At 37.8% G+C, this 18471-nt stretch overlaps 1 protein-coding gene across 2 annotated transcripts in view; it reads left to right on the top strand.

Annotated features, from left to right (window-relative positions):
• Nucleotides 1-11335, top strand: part of GXYLT1 (glucoside xylosyltransferase 1) — a 39148-nt gene extending 27813 nt beyond the window's left edge. For both annotated transcript variants that reach the window (XM_085569441.1, XM_021545295.3), the window contains one exon: nt 195-11335. In XM_085569441.1, coding sequence (XP_085425567.1) covers nt 195-356 — 162 coding nt within the window. In that variant the 3' untranslated portion in view covers nt 357-11335. The remainder of the gene's footprint in view (nt 1-194) is intronic.
• The last annotated feature ends 7136 nt before the right edge of the window (nt 11336-18471 follow it).

The raw sequence follows: 18471 nt of genomic DNA, 5'->3' as shown, positions 1-18471 counted from the left end.
ATGAGGTTATACTTTTGCAATTCAGAGGTGTTTTTAAATTACTGCATTCAGAAGCACTCATGAGTTCTTGAAAACATTTAATAAACCTATAGACAGCAAATATGTTGCTTAAAATAATTTTTATAAAACTCTAATACCTCTGAGTAATGACAGTCTTCCATATTAACCTTAAATATTTTTTAACCTCTTTACAGTATTCATTTGGAGATGACCTGGTTCATTCACTGCTGCAGCCCCTGGAACAGGAATTACAGAAAACCACGCATACATACTGTGGGAGAGTATACAAAGTATTCATAAAGCAGCTAACAAAAAGCATAAGAGACTTGTATGCCAGAAGATCAAAGGGAAGGTGATTTTTGACTCCTAGCTGTTGCATCAAGAGACTGAATTAACATAGTTAGTCAAAAGGTGCAAGAATTCTGTTACAGCTTGAATGGGCTCTTAATGTGCCCAGAAAAAAGTTTACTAGCATACATAAAAATGAAGAAAATATTAATGTAATGAAGAACAAGAGCTTTTTTCTGCAAAGATGACTTTCTGTATTTTTTGAAGTTTAATCAATGCTAATGTTTGCCTCGTATCTGATGATTTGGGTGTTACTGGCTTCTATGGTCAGTAATTTTAGTCTGCATAATTCAGTTATCTAATGATAAATGAACAAGGAAGTAATGAAGATGGCTCTGTTTGGGATTGTACCTCATATATTGTCTAAGATTCTGTTAAACTGTGAATGTAGCAATAACTGAGTCAGCAGCACTAACCTCACTTTAAAGGTGTGGGCCTTTATGTAAACAAAGTTGTTTACAAGTGCAGAAAATACTCTCTTGTCAAAGAAATGTGTTGTAATCATTGACAATCTGTATGTGCCTTTATATGTTCATCTCTTACATGTTGAAGTACTGTTTTGACAATCTTATTTTGTTTATCTCAGATGTAAACTGCACACTATGAATATGATTTTCTGAGAAAATGACTAGTATGTGATACTAGTTTTCTCTGTTAGTAACTAGAGAGACTTTATATTAAAAATAATTTGTTTCAACATTGTAGAGCCATTAGCACCAAAAGGTAGAGCAGAACTGAGGAGGTCTTAAGTGAAAATCCAGTTTGAAGTTGCTTGTCTTACAATACTTTAAAAAATTTCATGGTTTTGCAGCTTTATAGGGCATTTTGGAAGTAGAAAAAAAGCCCAGTGGTGGAAAGCTGTTGCTGTTGTATTTCCATATTAGGAATTATTACCTGATGATTGTTCTAGAGTATGTAGTATGTAAAACTGAAGAGCTGTAGTAAGAGTTCTGATGCTTCATCAGACTTTGTAGTAGATGGGTTTTTTTTTAGAGAATATATCCTGTTGTAATATTTTTTTAATAAATGGCTTTAAAATAGTTTTGGGGCAGACCCTCCACTACATTAATGCATTACTTGTCAACAGGGTGATAGTGATTTGCAACAGTTGAGGATTAGATTTCCTCCAATTATCTTAGTGAAAAAAACCTTCTGTTTAAGTAATAAAAACTTTTTCTCCAGAGAAAACCATGAAGAAAAGGGCTGAATTCTAGTGTTACAGTAAAATATTTAAACTTGCATGGTATGAAATGTATTTGTAAACTATATATGAACTTAGATAACCTAAGTGAGATGAAGTCTTCATAAAGTGAGCTTTTGGATTCCAGGACAGTTCCTGTGTGTTGAACATGGAGGATCCACTCACTGACTTGCACCTTCATTCCAACCCCGTTTTAGAAGCTTAATTTTTGTAGCTGTTTCCTTGTCAAAGATAGACTGGCTCTGACTTCCAGCTCCATGTGAGCTGGACAAATGCTTTAGCAGTACAAGAAAACACTCCATTGTCAGCAGAGTTTGTATCCTGCTTCTAATTTCCCTGCAGGCTCAGGGTATAAATTTCTGTAATGGAATCTAGGAAGCAGTCTGCCTGTCATGTTGGTCTCTTTTCCTTGCTGTGTAACCTTTTGAAGCCTGAAAATGTAGAAATCTCTGTGAAGGTGAATACTGTAACTGACTGATTTTACAATATGCAGTGCATTATTTTTTTACATAAATACTGATTTTTGTATCAATTTGTCTTCAGCTTTTCTTTTTACTTGTACTATGTGTTTGTATTTTAAAAAAATCTTTTGACTTGTTTTTTGTGTTTGTCTTTGCAGAAACTTTCAATTTTGAATTTATTTTTAGAGTGTTGCAGACATGTCAAGATACTCTTAAAACCTAATGGACCATTTATGAAAAAAGGGGAATGTGGACCGTAGCAGCAATCTTTCCACTTAAATTTCAAGTTCTGTGGGGGAGTAGAACCAAAAGAATTAATATTGATGCTTATTGTAGCACAAAAATTCTTACTTTGTGCTTATAACTATAAATGTTTACATACCATACTACAAATTGCAGAATATGACCTTATGCCCTAGGTTTTGATTAATTTTTTAATAGAAATGAAAACAGCTCACCTCACTTCACCTCCAGGTAACGCTCATGAACACTTTAGAAATGTTTTTAAAAAAGCAAGAAATTTCCATTAAGTAATTCTGCAAAGTATTTGCCTGTTTCAAATACACTTTTAGTTCTCTAATCCCTGTGTATTAAATTTAGGAAAACAACCTACATTTACAAAAAAACCCCAAAATCTGGCTTATAAGGGAAACATTTAGAGTCACTAAAAAGACTGGGAATCCAGATAATGTGATAGAGACAAGTTATGCTCCCAAACTTTTTGATACCTGATTTGTGAGGTTAGATACTTAGAAGTGTACAGCTTACATCTAGCTTGGGAATTCTTATTGCTGTCTAGTTATAGAAATGTTGCTTTTTATACAAATATAGTGAGTACTAACAAATTGCAGACCTTTAGGAATCCAATTTTTAATGATTTAATTGTTATAAAGTTATAAAGTGTAAAGTTTGATAGAAAAATATAAACATCAGGAAATATACATTCAGCTTAACTGAATATAAATCTGTCTTCCTCATGCTTGATTAGTCTCTATGTCATGGTACCATTATTTTGTCTCTTCTAAATGGATCACAGTCTCACAGTAAAGTGATCTGTGTAAAGATGTTAGTATCTTATCTGGATGAACTTCTGTCATTGTAGACAGTAAGAAAAGCATGCTGTCCCTTCATGGGACTGAAACATCCTTGTGTGTGGTGCTTGTGCCACTGCCAGTTTATAAGGCTGCATAAGCCTTATGAAAATGTTTGTCCAGTTATTTGTAATTTTGCTGAAATTTAGACTGTGGTGACCTTTAATACCAGTTGAATTGGTTTTGGTAAGCTTTTGGTTTAAGCTTAGAATGATTAAGAAAACAGGTTTAGAAGGGAGGGAGAATATTTTTTTGTTATTTTAAACATATTTTAAAAGAGTATGGAGTTGCCTTGTGCTGGTTTTGACCTAAATTTGGTCAAGTTGTAAACTTCTGGCAAAGTGGGTGGTTGGAGGTCTGAGCTGTCAATGTATTTCTTGATTTGTACCAGACTGCTGTCCATACCAGATATACTCCAACTATTCAGGCTTTCCACACTTCCATTTGTACACTTGCATAACAGGATGACTAAGAAGCCAGCTGTCTTTCTTTTCCTCCTCCTAAATTATACTTCCTACCTACACAGCATGGAAAAGAAAGTAGCTACAATCTAGTGGTAGGAGGAGGATATGGTCTGAGTGCTTGGAAGGTTTAGAAGCAGAACATACAAGAGGTATAGCTGAAGATGTAATGTGTAGCTGTATGTGCATTATTGGGCTCTTTTTTTGAGTGGAAATAACAGTGTATTACTGCTGCTTATTAACTCACACAGCTGTGATGGTATTTGTGGCAGATTAAATCGGGTGAAACAGCACTAAGTTCAGCTTATCTGTAGGAAAACACTAGACTTCTGGTTTCTTCTGCCTGGTTTATAAAGGTGTCTCCAAATGTATAGACATATGTAGAATTTCTACTCAGAAGGTTTAAGTTAATTTTCATTGTCTCTTTTCTGGTGCAAATTGAAGGATTTTCAACTATCAAACAGGTTTAACAATATCCATTTACTGTCAGTATGATTCGGTTTTTTTTACGTGACTAAGTGGAATATTCATTAAAATAAATGTATAGGCTTTTTGTCCAGATCTTTTTAGTAAATTATCAATTTTTGAGTAGTTACTCTCTCATGGCATCTAACGTGATTATGATAGTTACTGTGGCTTTCCTGCCCACTTTGCTACTTTGTGAATGGATGGCATTTGAAACAGCTCCAGTGATTTTGTGTGTTAAAATAAGTTGCAGAGAGCTGTAATGTGAATGTGTGACTTCTGTTAGGAGACAGTGGATTTTCCTGTAGCAGGGACAGTAGAAGTAGGAAGTAGTTGGGAAGGTGCTTCTCATCACCACGGATCTTGTATATGTCTTACAGGGTTGTTGCTGTCAGTCTGAGCATTTGTCTATGCACAGGAACTTAGAAGTGATTTTTCTGTTTTATTTCTAATCTCTTTGAATATCTTCTGTTTCTTTTTTGGAAGTTGAGTTTTGTCTAGCTGCATTTTTCTGTATATTTGAGAACAACAACAGAAATTCTTACAGAGTAGAAGCAGAAGTAACAGCCAAGTTATTTGCTCAGGTTGTACAAATGGGCACAGTGTGAATCCAGTGAGTAAAAAACAACTAAACATGAGTTTAGTTATGCACCCTAGGTTCCCTTAGGAAAACAAAAAATGTTTGATTTTTTTTAACAGTACAGAGAAACATTTTGACAGCTTGTTTTCTGTATTCAATTTCCAAATCTTAACTAATGCAGGGTGATTTCCCATAGAAATGCAGGTTGCCTCACAGTTGCATTGTAGTCCTAATAGAGTATTCAAAACTATTGCTCAGGTTTCAAAACAGAAGATGTTTTCAGAGGTAACAGTGAATTTTCCAGTTCAGGAAGTGGGGAGGAAATCTCATTTTAAAGTAGTTCTGAAAATCTCTCTCTTGTAGCCATTTAGTGAATCTATACAAGAACAGCTTGTCCGCAAAGTTGTCATGAAATTTAAGATATTTTGGTCTCCTATGCCTTTTCAAGTCCTTGTGGACCTATTCAAATTTTAAGTTTCTTGAAGGAATATTGAGTAATTGGAAGTTCTACTGTTAAAATTCAGTTGTGTCTCTTCAGTTTTGCACAGCTGCAGTCAATTCTTTAGAGAGTCCTCATTTAAACCTATGAATGTGCATCTTCCTGTATATTTGCTTGCAAATTTCTGCAGGGCTTTTATGCTCCTTTCTGCCTTTTCCCTGCACTGCTTTTAAAAGATAATCACTAAGCTCTTCTTTCATTTGAATGCTTATAAAAATTGCAGGAGGTATTATTACAGGTCTCTTTGCAGAAAGGAGGATTGTAATTAAAGGAGGACCTGCTGTGGTTGGATTTTATTTTTTTCTTCAGACTGCTATTTGATGATGTTTAGGTAGGAGGAGGTTTGCAGCCATTAGTAAAGTCATTATGTTCCTTGAGTAATCATCTGGTAGTTTCTTCCCTGAGTATCTGTTCTCTTAGGGTAGATGCATGGCTGGTGCCTGCCTACTTTGTCCATATGACTGCAAGTTTTTTTAATCAAAGCAATGACCATCAGTTCTGTAAAATCTGGATTTTAAATGCTTCTTCTATATCTGGGTGCCACCTTAGTTGCACAAACCAGGGACCCAGTCTATTTCCACTTACAGATCATAGAATCATAGAATGGTTTGTGTTGGAAGGGACCTCATCCAGTTCCAACCCCTTCTCCTGGCCAGGGACACCTCCACCTTGACCAGGTTGTTCAAAACCCCATCCAACCAGGCCTTGAACATTTCCAAGGATGGGCATGTACAACTGCTCTGGGCAACCTGTTCCAGCATCTCACCATCTTCACAGTAAAGAATTTTTTCCCTGATACTTAATCTAAACCTTCCCTCTTCCAGTTTAAAGCCATTCCCTTATCATGTCACTAAAGCCTTTGTAAAATGTCCCTTTCCAGGTCTCTCATAGGCCCTCTTCAGGTACCAGAAGGCTGCTCTAAGGTGTCCATCTTTTATTTAATTTCCTTTATTTAGTTTCCAGCTAATCCATAGGAATAAAATAGAGAGATAACAAGGAATGCACAATTTTTCACAACAGGAGCTAGATAACTAAATATTTCTGAGATACAGTTAACAATTTTGAAATAGTTCTGTATCCTTGAATCTAATTTCTGATTTGGTGGATGTAAGGGTTAGTGTCCTTTGTTCATCAGATGATTTGACTTTTCCCTGTGTCAGTCCCTTATGTGGAGGGATGGGCAAATAATCCTTAAAAGACTGATTCCTTGTTTACTGTGAATTTCAAGGAAAAGAACTGTAACTTGTCACTGTAGATCCTTAGTATCACCCTATCTAAACTCTCTGAAACTAGGAATAACTGCCTCCTTGCTGCTGTATTGTTGTACTGGTTTTGTTTCTTAATGGTCATGCTAAAAGGGAAGTGATGCAGTTATTTGCATCTCCTTGTTGCTGGTTTGGATTCCACATGGCCCTTAAAAACCAAGAACTAAACCAAATTTCAAAGTCTGGGTCAAAACCAGAGATCAGCACTTGAACACCCTCATTTAGGAACATGGGTCATGGGCTGTACTTAGATTAGACATCAGGACAGTTTCTTTGTTCTGTTTTACCAAAACAGGTCTACAAAAACAAGACTTCTCCAGTCTGATGCAGTTTGTTGCTGTTTTAAGAATTCAAACTTCTAAAATACAGGCATGTTGCATTCTGAAAGTGTGTTAGAAGCCTTTAAGCATATAATATAACCTTATAGTCTGTAAGAGTTATGACTACTTCTCAAGGTACGTCTTGAACTAATATTCTCACTCAAATTCCTCTTGCCTCTTTTTCATGGATAATTTATTGGTTTGTTCCCTTAGAGCAAAGCAAAAACTTGGGAATTTGCTTTAATAAATGTTCACTTGAAACCAAACAGAATTTTGTAAGGGGAGAAAAGAGAGTGTGAAGTTTCTTTGCTAAGGGTTGTTTCTGCACTTCAGGCCTTTCTGAGGCCACAGAGTGCAAACTTGGGGTTTACCTGTGGCTTTCTCACCACTTGGAGAAATGCTGCTAGATTGTGCTATCTTTAATTTCCTCATTAGTGGCATTGAACAGTGATCGCTAAAAATACTTTTTGTGCTTTCCTAAGTGGCCTTTCTATTTTTTGCAGCTTATATTAAATTATTAAACTGAGATGAGCAATTTATTATCATTTTCTACTACCTTCATATTCTGGGAAGTCACTTTGCATCTTGTTCTTCCTTTGGGTCATTTAATATCATGCCCTCATTTTCAGAATAATAATCTGGGTACAACAGATCTATTTCTTCCTCTATGTCTTATGAATGTTAATGTTCTGCCAGTCATTTCTGTACACATTTTACTAGAGTAATTCACATTAAATCAGTCTATAATATTCATAAGAATAGCTTTGGAATACAAAAGTAGATGTAGAAGTTATCCTAAAATGCGAACATTTGTGGTTGAATTAATGAGTATTTAGGGCGTGTTTTTTTAGGCTTCCAAGAAAATTAAAGCAATATAATCCATTTCAACTCATTATTTAAGACTAGGAAATCAAGTTTAGTTAAATCTGATGTTTTAGCCTTATAATGCCGATCTGACCTACTGTGTCTCATTGAGCATCTGGTGTCTAAGAAACTCTGCTTGCCTATTGGATTTCATAAAGCTTCTGTTAGTATTCAGTGCAGTTCTGACTAGTCACTGGCATTGCTATTTTAAAAATTCTAAAATATTTAGCTATATTTTACTGTACTATTTTGTTTTACATTTTTCTGCCATGGATAGTATTATTCATGGTGAATTTGGATTGCAGAGCTAAGCCCAAGAAATAAAAAGCCCCAGTTTTGCTACTTAAAGTGTGTTATATATGTTTGTCTTTTGATTTGAGATTATTCATCAGTCTTGTGGGTAAAATTGATGTATTGGGGTTTACTACCTCTCATCCTTTCTGTTTGTTCTTCCTGGTTCGTCTCCTTTCTTCACTACCCATCCAGTCTACCTGTTGCCTGTCTTCTCCAGGAGTTGGGGTCACTCTGCCTCTCTGATCTTTCTGGAACTCACTGGCAGTTGTGTGTGTTCTGCCAGCAGAATGCAGAACTGCTTTCAGAACTGTTTGCTGTGATAAGGTAACTGTAGTCGTTCAGGCCAGAAGGGTTCCCTGCAGCAGGCATGCTGCGTTCTCCACAGAGCTACTGCATCAGCACCATGTCTGGGCACCTCAGCGTGTTCCTGACCCAGTGTAGTTCATAAGCAGTGCTGTGTGTTTCCTGGTTGTAACTTGGGGAATACATTTAGTTTCCCTTTCAGCTTTGTATGGACTATTACAAAATTGTAATCATCTTTATTTTTCTGTAGAGATAAAGGCTTTTTACCAGAGGCTGCTTTCAGGAGGAAAGCTTGGCTGTTGAAGCTATTACAATTGAAAGGAGGTGATCTGAGCCATTCTGCTTGCCTGAGGCAGGCAGGCTCAGCAGGGCTTCTGAGAGCAAGGAGAGCACCTGGCTGTCAGGGCACCTGGTGCCAGAGAAGGGCTTGGTCTGTGCCCTCTTCCTGTAGGGGCTGGATGACCTCTAAGGAATAAGCAATCTTCAATCAACTCTTCATTCTGTGAAAGTACAAGGAGAGAAAATTGATTTATGACTTCAAAAGGCACAAGCAAAGTTTTAGAGGGATTGCTGAATGCAATAAAGTGTGCAGTATATAAAATTTTTCTGGCTGAATAATTAACAGCTGCAAATAGCCTGTTGAAACACACAGGATTTTGAGAAGTATCTTCTTCACTGGTCCATAAAAATAATGGATAAACTGAGCAAAAATTAGTGATGGTAGGATACTGCTTAAAAACTAGATCAATATCTTATTTTAGCAGTAATCCTATTTTGCCTATTTTGATTATTCTTGTAATTAATGAAAATTGATTTAACTTGAAAAATAAAGGATTAAGTTTTTTATTGGAAGAAAAATGAAGCAGCTAGCAAATTTGCAGTATTTTTAATGTGCTAGACATCAAGCAGTCTCTAAATAAGAAGTCACTTTATTAGTATACATTTGTCAAATAATACATTGGGAATTTTTTATATATTTGTACAAAATAAACTTAAGTATTTTTATAAATTTTAGAGTCCAAGTGGCAATTAATACATTTTTTGCAAAATATTTGTATTTTGAGAACATCACATCCTATGCCATAACTTTATAACTGTTAGATGTGAAAGTGCTTGTTCTCCACATAGAATACTATGTCTCTGAAAAGGTGTAATTTTTAAGGAGTATGTTATGTAGTGCCTTGTACACACCAGCACTCTTAATTTTCATCTAAATTATGATTCTCTGAGGATGTAAATTTTTTTTTGTGTCAGTAAAGGAAATGTCTGTTACCCTGATAGGCACATGAAAATGCAGAGTTTTGTGGTGACACCCATTGTCACCCAGGCAGGCATTAGAGGAGACAAACTGAACTGAGTTTCTTAAACAGAACCATTTAGCAGTACTGTGCCTGACTGAAATCACTGGCTCATACTTCAAAATACCCCATAAGCACAAAGGACATACAGTAATACACAGTCTTCAACAAGAAGGATAAATACATACCTTCTGACCTCTTCAAAAACCCTCCCCTAATTAGTTTTACTCCTAAAAGTAGATGTTTCAGAAGCTGCTTGAAGTCCATTAAGGATTTTGCTATTGATTTAATATGAAAGTGTTTAGATACACCAGCAATAGATGGCTGCCTAAAACACTGATAAATCAAATAATAAAGTTTGGCCTTGGGGGGGAGGATGTTAGTTCATCTAGTCTCATCAGTCATATATAACAAGCCATCAAATTTCTCCCTGTTACAGCTGTAATGAACCCAATAATTTATTTGACCAAAGGATAACTACTGTCCAGCTAGCCTATGCTTTTCTGAGAAATGTCCAGTCCTGGTTTGAGTGCATGAAGAAAGAAAATGTTTTTCTTTGCCTGTTTGTTTGCCTTTGCTCTCACAGTGATGAGAGTGTGTGCCTCATGTCTCATTTGAATTTTTTCTGGTATTAGGTTTCAGCCATGGATTCTTTTTAGGATTTTCCCTTCCCCACTGGGGTAAAGAAGTCCTCAATATGCTGCAATTTCTCCTTGTGGTGATACTTAAATGTAGAAATCAAATCACTTCTCAGTTTCATTCTGGATAAGTCAAACAAATTGAGTTAATGAACTTTTACTCAAACAGATATCAGGTTTTGTGGCTCTTTTTAATACTTTCATCAGTTTTCCAGAAGCCTCCTTAAAATATGGGAACAACATAAAATATGGCATGCAGGATTTCAGTATATTATACAGTATAGTTAAGGATTTGGTAGTTTTATTACATAGGTAAAATTTTCCTAGTACTTTAAATTTGTACATTGAGTGCTCATTTTAACATACTTTCCATTCCTGGGCTTGGATCTTCTTCATTCCTTGCTGTGAGGGCATTTGTCTTTGTTAGAGTGAGCTCAGCCTAATGCTGTTTCATCACAGTAATGCAGATTCAGCTGTGGAATTGCTGTTGTTATTACTGTTTATCATCTTATCAGGTATTGTCATCTGCAAACTTCATCAGCCATGATTTTATATTTACTTCCAAATTACCAGTGAAAGCTTTTAATAATGTTGTCCTTCATAACTTCACTGCAAACAGGTCTTTGATAAAGATTTTCTATCAGACATTATTTGTTAAAAGTGGCCAGTTAATCTTGCATGTTTTTTGTGTTTCTGGTTTTTGTCTGCATAGCATAATTTCAGCTTCATGGAAAAAAAATATATATATTCAGGAATAAATATAATATTTGTTTGACAAGCTTTATTTTCCTGGAAAGCAAATTGATTACTTCTGATTGTAGTATTTTGTTTTCATTTCTTTCCAAATAATTATGTTGCAACTTCTGTAATTTTTTTGTGTGTGTGTGTGACAATAGTAGTCTCATAGTAGTTTTAACTAAAAGTTATTCAGTATTTTAAATAATATTAAAATTATTCAATTGTTCTTTGGTGTTTTCTAGGAATTCTAAGATTTGTTGAACCTATTAACAGTAGTGTTCTTCCAGAAATCCTTTAATGATTTCCTACTGTAAATTGTCTAGATCTGCTGAATTTGAAAGGTTTATACTTCAGTGTTTGCTTAACTCTCTCCTGGTTTACTAATGGACACTAAAGTATTTCAACACTCACATGTGATGCAAACATTTTATTTCTGAATTCAGAAGACTTACTTGAATGCCTTCACATTATCAACAACATTAATTAGTAATAAACACAGTTTTAATTTCTTCTGTTCTTAATTTATTCCCAAAAGTACAGCATTGTATCCTGCTTAATTGGGAAGGGAGGTGGTGGGAGGAAGTATTGCTTTTCAGATCAATTCATTGGTAAGCACAACTACCAAAATATCATTTTAGAGCTGGTATCTTGAAGATGTGTTGGAGTGATTTCTTGCTAAGAAAAGGAGATATCATAGTCATTTATTTGCTTTGGGATCATTCTACAAGGTTCAGAGGAGCTGTGACACAGTATTGAGTCAAGCAGAAAATCAATATCCATATCCCTATCTTTCCTTCTCTCTCATTCTTTGTTTTGTGCACAAAGTTGCCTGTACATGTGTACACATTCCTTCCTCACCTTCTAGCTTTTTTAATACCCAGATTGAACATAGAAGTGAAAAAATAACTTTTGAGACTTGAATGATGGGTGTTGCACCCATTTTTCACAGATGTGAAATAGCTGGTAAACTGAATAAGAGTACATTTTAGAGCATAAGCTGCAGACCCCAAATACAGAGTGGTTTCTAGAACTCTAAAAACATCTTAGAATCACAGAAGGATTGAGGTTGGAAGGGACCTTCAACCCCACCACCTAGGCAGGGCTACATAGAGCTGTTTGCCCAGGACAGCATCCAGTTGGCTTCTGAATATTTCCAAAAACTCCACAACCTGCAAGGGCAACCTTTGACAGGGCTTGGTCACCCTCACAGTAAAAAACACATTTCCTGATGTTCAGAGGGAACCTTCTGCATGTCAATTTGTGCCTGTTAAAATTATTGAAAATTAAACTCCTCAGGGAATGTACATAATGCCCATTTTCAAGTTTGTCTTGTAGTGTATTTTCTCCTTTAAAGTTAATAGTCTCGTTATATCACTTCAGCAAATTACTAGGAAGTAAACAGATGATGAACTTTGAAGGAATGGAGATATTTTTCCATGAAAACATTTCTGCAACTAATAGTATGTTCAGTTTATTTCCATCACTGGTGTCCTTGAACAGGCCTGTAAGTTGCTTTTTATATGGCAATTCTTTGAGTTGCAAACTTGAATTGATACAAAACTGTAATTATTGTTAATGGTCTCATGTATAGTTATATTGGCTAACAGCTCTGAAGTAGCTCATAGTTATTTCTGTTGCATTCCTGTAAAATATAGGTGCAACTCAGTTCCTTTCACTGTAATAATATTGAACCTCATAACTCTGTAATGGAAGAGAAGGATTTTTGACTGTTGTTTATACAATATACCAGGTACTACTTTTCAAATATTCTTTGGTGCTACCTGTTAGGACCCACCTCTGAGGCAGATTAGAGCACAGCAGCCTGCTGCTTTTGCAAATGGCCAATTGTTTGAGTCATTAGCCTTTAACATTTCAGTCTTTCACACTGCCTTAATGAGGGACTCATGCATCGGGAAATTTATAGCTCCTTTACTGAAAACATATTGGATTCATAACACCAAATTCTCTGAATTGATGGTTCTAGACCACTATTTAAAGGAAATTCCGTAGCTTGATTTGTCTTATCCTAAAATAGACATATAATGTAAATCAAAGAAATTTTACTCTGAAAGCAGGTGTTTTTCCCCTGCTGATAGAGATTAGGAAGTGAGCTTATAATCAAGTGCCACAATGCAGCTTCCTAATGTGAGCTAATGTGAGTTCTAGCCAAAGCCAGATCCATTTAAGGTTTATTCCTTGCTATTCCAAATATTTGTGAATATGTCCAGGAAATAATTTTTCTTACTGAAGCATTTTTTTAAAATTATTTAAATGCTAAGTGTTGGTCTGTGGTTAAAGAGAAATAAGTAAGTGATACATGTTCCACTTCCTGGCAGGATAACATCCTGCATTACGGTTTCTGATGCAAATACAAATGTAAATTTCCTCCCCCAGCTACTATATCTGAAAAATCCACTGTGTGTTATTCTTATTAGTTACTCTTGTTAATAACCTCTAAGGTGATCTAACAATGATCAGTGAAGTTTGGATTGGGTGTTAGAAAAAGGTTCTTCATTGAGAGGGTGGTCAGTCATGGAAACAGACTCCCCAGAGAAGTGGTCACAGCCTCAAGCCTACCAGAGCTCAAGGAACATCTGGACAATGCTCTTAGCCTTTGGTTTAGTCCTCCTCCAGTGAGGAGGAGAAAGATGAGCACAATGGTGCTTATGGGTCTTTTACAGCTTGAGATATTCAATGATTCTAAAGAAAATTAGCTTCAGGTCAAGTGACTGTTGTAGCATCTACACATTACATCTGTAGACTATTGCTGATCTAAGAGGTTTGGCTGATATGTGAATTATGGCAATCTCTACGTCTGCTCTTCAGTCAGCATTTCTAATTCTGGCTGCTGATTTGTTTCCCAAAGTCCTTTTGATCACAAAAGAAGGCCTTTGTGTAAGTAATGCATAATTAAAATAAAAAGTACTGAACTTCAGAGATTGATAGAAGACCCTTCTGCCTTTAATTTCTGGGAAGTAATCCATCTATGCCAACAAAGACAATTAGGAAGTCTACTCAAGTTATTGTCTTTTCATTTGTGCTCTGTGTATGCTCATAAGTACTGGCTAGAGAGCAGCTTGAGCAAGTCTCTGCCAAATACTCATATTTGAGATACGGATTTATTTTCAGCATTGTGAAAACCATATTCACTCCCTCCCACCTACTGTGATACAGGGTAGATAGACATAGAAGGCCAAGTGACTAAATTTCTGGGCAAAACTAACTGCTGAGGTATCTCTAGGGAACTAGAAGCCTTCAGCCTGACCTCAATGCCAGGCAGAGCATCTTGAGAGCATCATACAACATGTACAGGACAACCAAGGACTCAGGCCCAGCCAACAGGGGTTAAGGAAAGGAAGATCCTGCTCGAGCAACCTGAGCATGTTTTATGACAAGGTAATCCACTTGGTGGGTGGGAGAAAGACTGCGGATGTCATTTCCCTGGACTTAAATAAAGCCTTTGAAACTATCCCCCATGGTGTTCTCCCAAAGAAACTGTCTTCCCGTGGCTTGGACAGCTGCTGTCTTCACTGGATTAAAAACTGGCTGGATGGCCAGGCCCAGAGAGTGATGGTGAATGGGTTACATCCCGTTGGCACGTGAGCACCAGAGGGGTTCTCCAGGGCTCAGTACTGGGGCCAGTTCTGTTTAATATCTTCAATGATTTGGACAAGAGGATTGATTGCACCCTCAGTAAGATTTCAGATGACACCAGGTTAGGAGGGAATGTTGATCTGCAGAGGGATCTGGACAGGTTGGATCAATGGGCTGAGTCTGACAGTACTGAAGGGCTCCAGGTGGGTCACAATAGCCTCACACAATGCTACAGATTGAGGGAAGAGTGGCTGGAAAGTGGTCTGGTGGAAAAGGACCTGGGAGTGCTGATTGACAGCAATCTGAACATGAGCCAGTGTGTGCCCAGGTATCTAAGAAAGTCAATGGCATCCTGGCCTGTGTCAGGAATAGTGTGTCCAGCAGGACTAGGGCAGTCTGTGATTGTCACTCTGTACTTGGCACTGGTGAGGCTGCACCTTCAGTGATGTGTTCAGTTCCCCCTGAGAAGGGAAGGAGCAGCAGAACATGTGAGAAACTGACTGAAGCCCCCATTCCTCATCCCCCTGTTCAGGGGCAGAGGAAAGAGACAATTCAGGACCTTGAGCCTGGGAAGAATGGAGGGGCTGGGGGAAGGTGTTTTTTAAGATTTGGTTTTATTTCACACTGCCCTACTCTGATTTCATCGGTAAGGAATTATTTTTTCCCCAGGTTGAGCCTTTTTTGCTCGTGGCAGTAACTGAGTCAGTGATCTCTCCCTGTCCTTATCCTGACCTACAAGCCTTATGTGCTATTTTCTCTCCCGTGTCCAGCTGAGGAGGGGAGTGATATGGCTTTTGGTGGGTGCCTGCTGTCCAGCCAGGGTCATCCTACAACACAAGGTTTAGTGACAGTAGCCCTTCCTCACTACTTCCAGTCCTGAGTTTTATAAGGAGATTTTAGGAGTGATTTATGAGTGGATTAAATACTGTTTTCCCTTTGATACTGTCAGGCATTTTGTTTTCCCTGGGGCTGGCTGCACTGGATTCAGAGCTTCCCCTGGCCCCTGACCATGGCTCTCTGTGGCAGCTCTGCACACCCAGCACACCTTGTGCCACTCCTCTCCCCATCACACGTGGGCTGAGCCTGCAGCATCCCCAGCCCCCTGGCTCTGACGTGTGCCCAGGTGGGCAGCAGTCACGCTGCAGTGAGGCCGTGTCAGCACCAGCCCTGGGTTGGGGGTTGGTGTGAAACCCCTGCAAATCATGGCTGGGGGTACTGAGGCTCTCTGGCTCCTGGCAGCCTCAGGAAGAGGCCAGAATGCCCACTAGATTCCTTCTCATGGTCCTGGTTACCTGGTCCATCATATGCTTGAGGGTATCCTTGTGGGATCTCACATGGCAACAGAGCTTTATTCTCAGCTGTTCCTTTTTCATCTGGAGATTGCGATAAAACACTGAGGGATTTTTTTTTTTTTTTTTTTTTTTTGCCTCTGGAAGATGTAGCATTTATGTTTTGTCACTGAAACAGTCATTATCAATGCCTATTTGGGTCTCTTACTGCTAGTCTGTTGGGTGTCAAACCAGCTTGCTTTTTAACAGCTTTTGCATTGGTATTTTGCTGCTTTGAATAGCAGGATTTATTTGCTTTGCATTTCAATAATGAAGTAGCTGAAAGTCACCTTTAGTACAGTCCTTAAAAGTAACTAATGTTTTGGTACCCCAGGGCTTTGAATCAAGGGTTTTAAATCAATATTTTCTCTATAAAGTTACTGTTTTTATTTACCCTGCACTCTGTGGACTGAAAACTGGTGGGGAGCATTTGGGAATTGTAGAGAACATGGGATAGGCAAAGAATTAGGTGCTGTGTTCTTTTGGGAAATGCATGAAATTAAGAAAATTAAGTGGCACTCGTCTCAAAAAAACCTCTAGTATTATAATTCTTTTCATGCAGTTTTGTTCTTAAATATCTCTTGGGCACTAATTGAAAAGGAAACAGAATTTTATTTTTCAGGATGCGGTGAAATCTCAAACAGCAGTTAAAACACAGAATGGTTTGGCAGTCTGTAATGTAATTGTTCTGTGGATAGGAAGAGCTCACAAACTGCTTTGCATTTCCTTCACATTTTGTCTTAATTTTAAGAGACCATTAATGCTTACAGTCATCTAGCAGCCCTAGATTCAGAAGAAGCTCAGGGGAAAGGAAGCACAGCAGTGCAACTTTAATAGCATCAGCTGTATGTCTATCTCAAGCTTTTTAGTTTGCTTTCTAAATCTGTTATATTAGAAGTACTACTTCAAGTTGTGTTATTTGAACTTCTTCATATGTATATTTTTGAGAGATGTTACTTGGTGCACACAAGAAAACACATTAATTTAAACATAACATTAGTTTCAGTTTTCTTGTGTGTGAATTCAAAACTTTCCTGTGGTCTGGAGTAAAACAGAAAGAACATGGCCATGTTTTTGATGCCCAAAGCCTTTGTTTTTTTTAAAGAAGGTTTTTAGGATGGGTTGTTTTTTGAAAAAAATTGCTGTAGACTTTCAACTGGTCACTCACTCCAGTGAAGTGATATAAACCCAGAAAAATGAAAAAACACACCTAATTCAATAGCTATGAGAAATAAGATGTTTTTAAATCTCTTTAGCCTCTATAACTGCAGAATAAACTGAATGATACAATTTTGATTTTGTTATTTCAGCAGATGGGAATTAATCCAGATGTTTTCATCCCAGACTAGCATGAAGGATCACAGTACTGCATTTCTCTGAGGAAGGAGAGTGACTTTTCCTGTATTCTGTCTTGGACTTCCTGAACCCTGTGAAAGTGCTCAGTGAAGGGGGAGAGAGAGAGGAGTGATGAAATGTTCTGCTTTCTTTATATATTGGGGTCTCACTTTTAGGGTGAAATCTGCCTACTTTTGGTGGTGTTCTTTTAGTCTAGTTGTTTTTACTAGTCACTGACAGCTTGACTGTTAAAGTAAAATCCAGTTGGTAGTCTCCCCTTGACTGTTATTCTTTTTAATCTCCTCTCTGGATTTATTACCTTGTTCCCCTGACTGCTGGAGGCTGCTGGCTGGGCCACTTCCACAGCAGGCTGCTCTGCTTGGGACTTGTGGTGCTCTGCTGCCAACATCCACAGTTTGCTCCACCTGCTCACACCTTCCCCCTACACCTGTGTCCTGCTGCGGTCTGTCCATGGCCCCCAGACTCACATCCCATCCTTTGGGTCACCCTGATGGGAATGTTTCCACTGTTACTCAGCCTGTTTGCTCAGAGTGTGGGAGGCTGTGATGGAGGCTGCAAACCCACCTGTCTGCTCCCCTCTGCTTCTCATTTGTTTCAACCTCTCCTCATGTGTTGCCATTAGCCTAATTCACCAGTTCATGGCAAAAGACAGCTCTTCACTGCTTTATACAACTTCAGCTGCTGGGCATCAATTCTGAGATAAACCAACCATCATATAAATGATATCTTGACACAGCAGCAGCCCACAAAGTCCAAATTAAATGACAATGACAAAAGCAGCTCTGTCCAAATTAGGAGATGATGGCAAACTCCATCCAGTTAAGGATTCCCTACAGACCAGACCGTGACTACCCTTTCATTCTGGGGTCTTATGCAAGGTGCTTTTGTAAACAGGACCAAACCGTGAATGGTAGATCTCTGCAGGCTGTTAGTGGAGCTATCTGACTTGGTAATGATTGACATGAAGGAACTCCAGGAACTCTGACTTGGTAATGATTGATATGCAAGGAACTCTAATTTCTTATTTACACAGGCCTGTAGAAGGGCAATGACAGGATTCAGAAATGGCTTGTGTTTCTTCTGGCTGGTTGATGCAATAAAATATCCTTACACATCATAGACATTATTTATAGCTCAGGGGAATCAATCAAAACATTTCTACTAGTCTTAAAAATAGGGAAGGGTTGAATCAACCTTTTTTCTAATAGGTTTCACTGAGACCATGCTAAGTGAATGACAGGGCTAAAGTGAGCAGAACACTGCCAGCCTTTTCCAGCAGATCACAGAGATGTTTGATCACTCTGCTTCCAGGTTTGCATTCATTAGTATCTATCCACCTGAAAAGCTACTTAGTCTTCCTTTCTTCA

The sequence above is a fragment of the Lonchura striata genome, chromosome 1A (assembly GCF_050655825.1).
Source record: "Lonchura striata isolate lonStrDom1 chromosome 1A, ASM5065582v1, whole genome shotgun sequence".
Lineage (NCBI taxonomy): Eukaryota > Metazoa > Chordata > Aves > Passeriformes > Estrildidae > Lonchura > Lonchura striata.
Note: the sequence above shows the minus strand (reverse complement) of the source record. Positions and strands in the feature narration are given on the sequence as shown.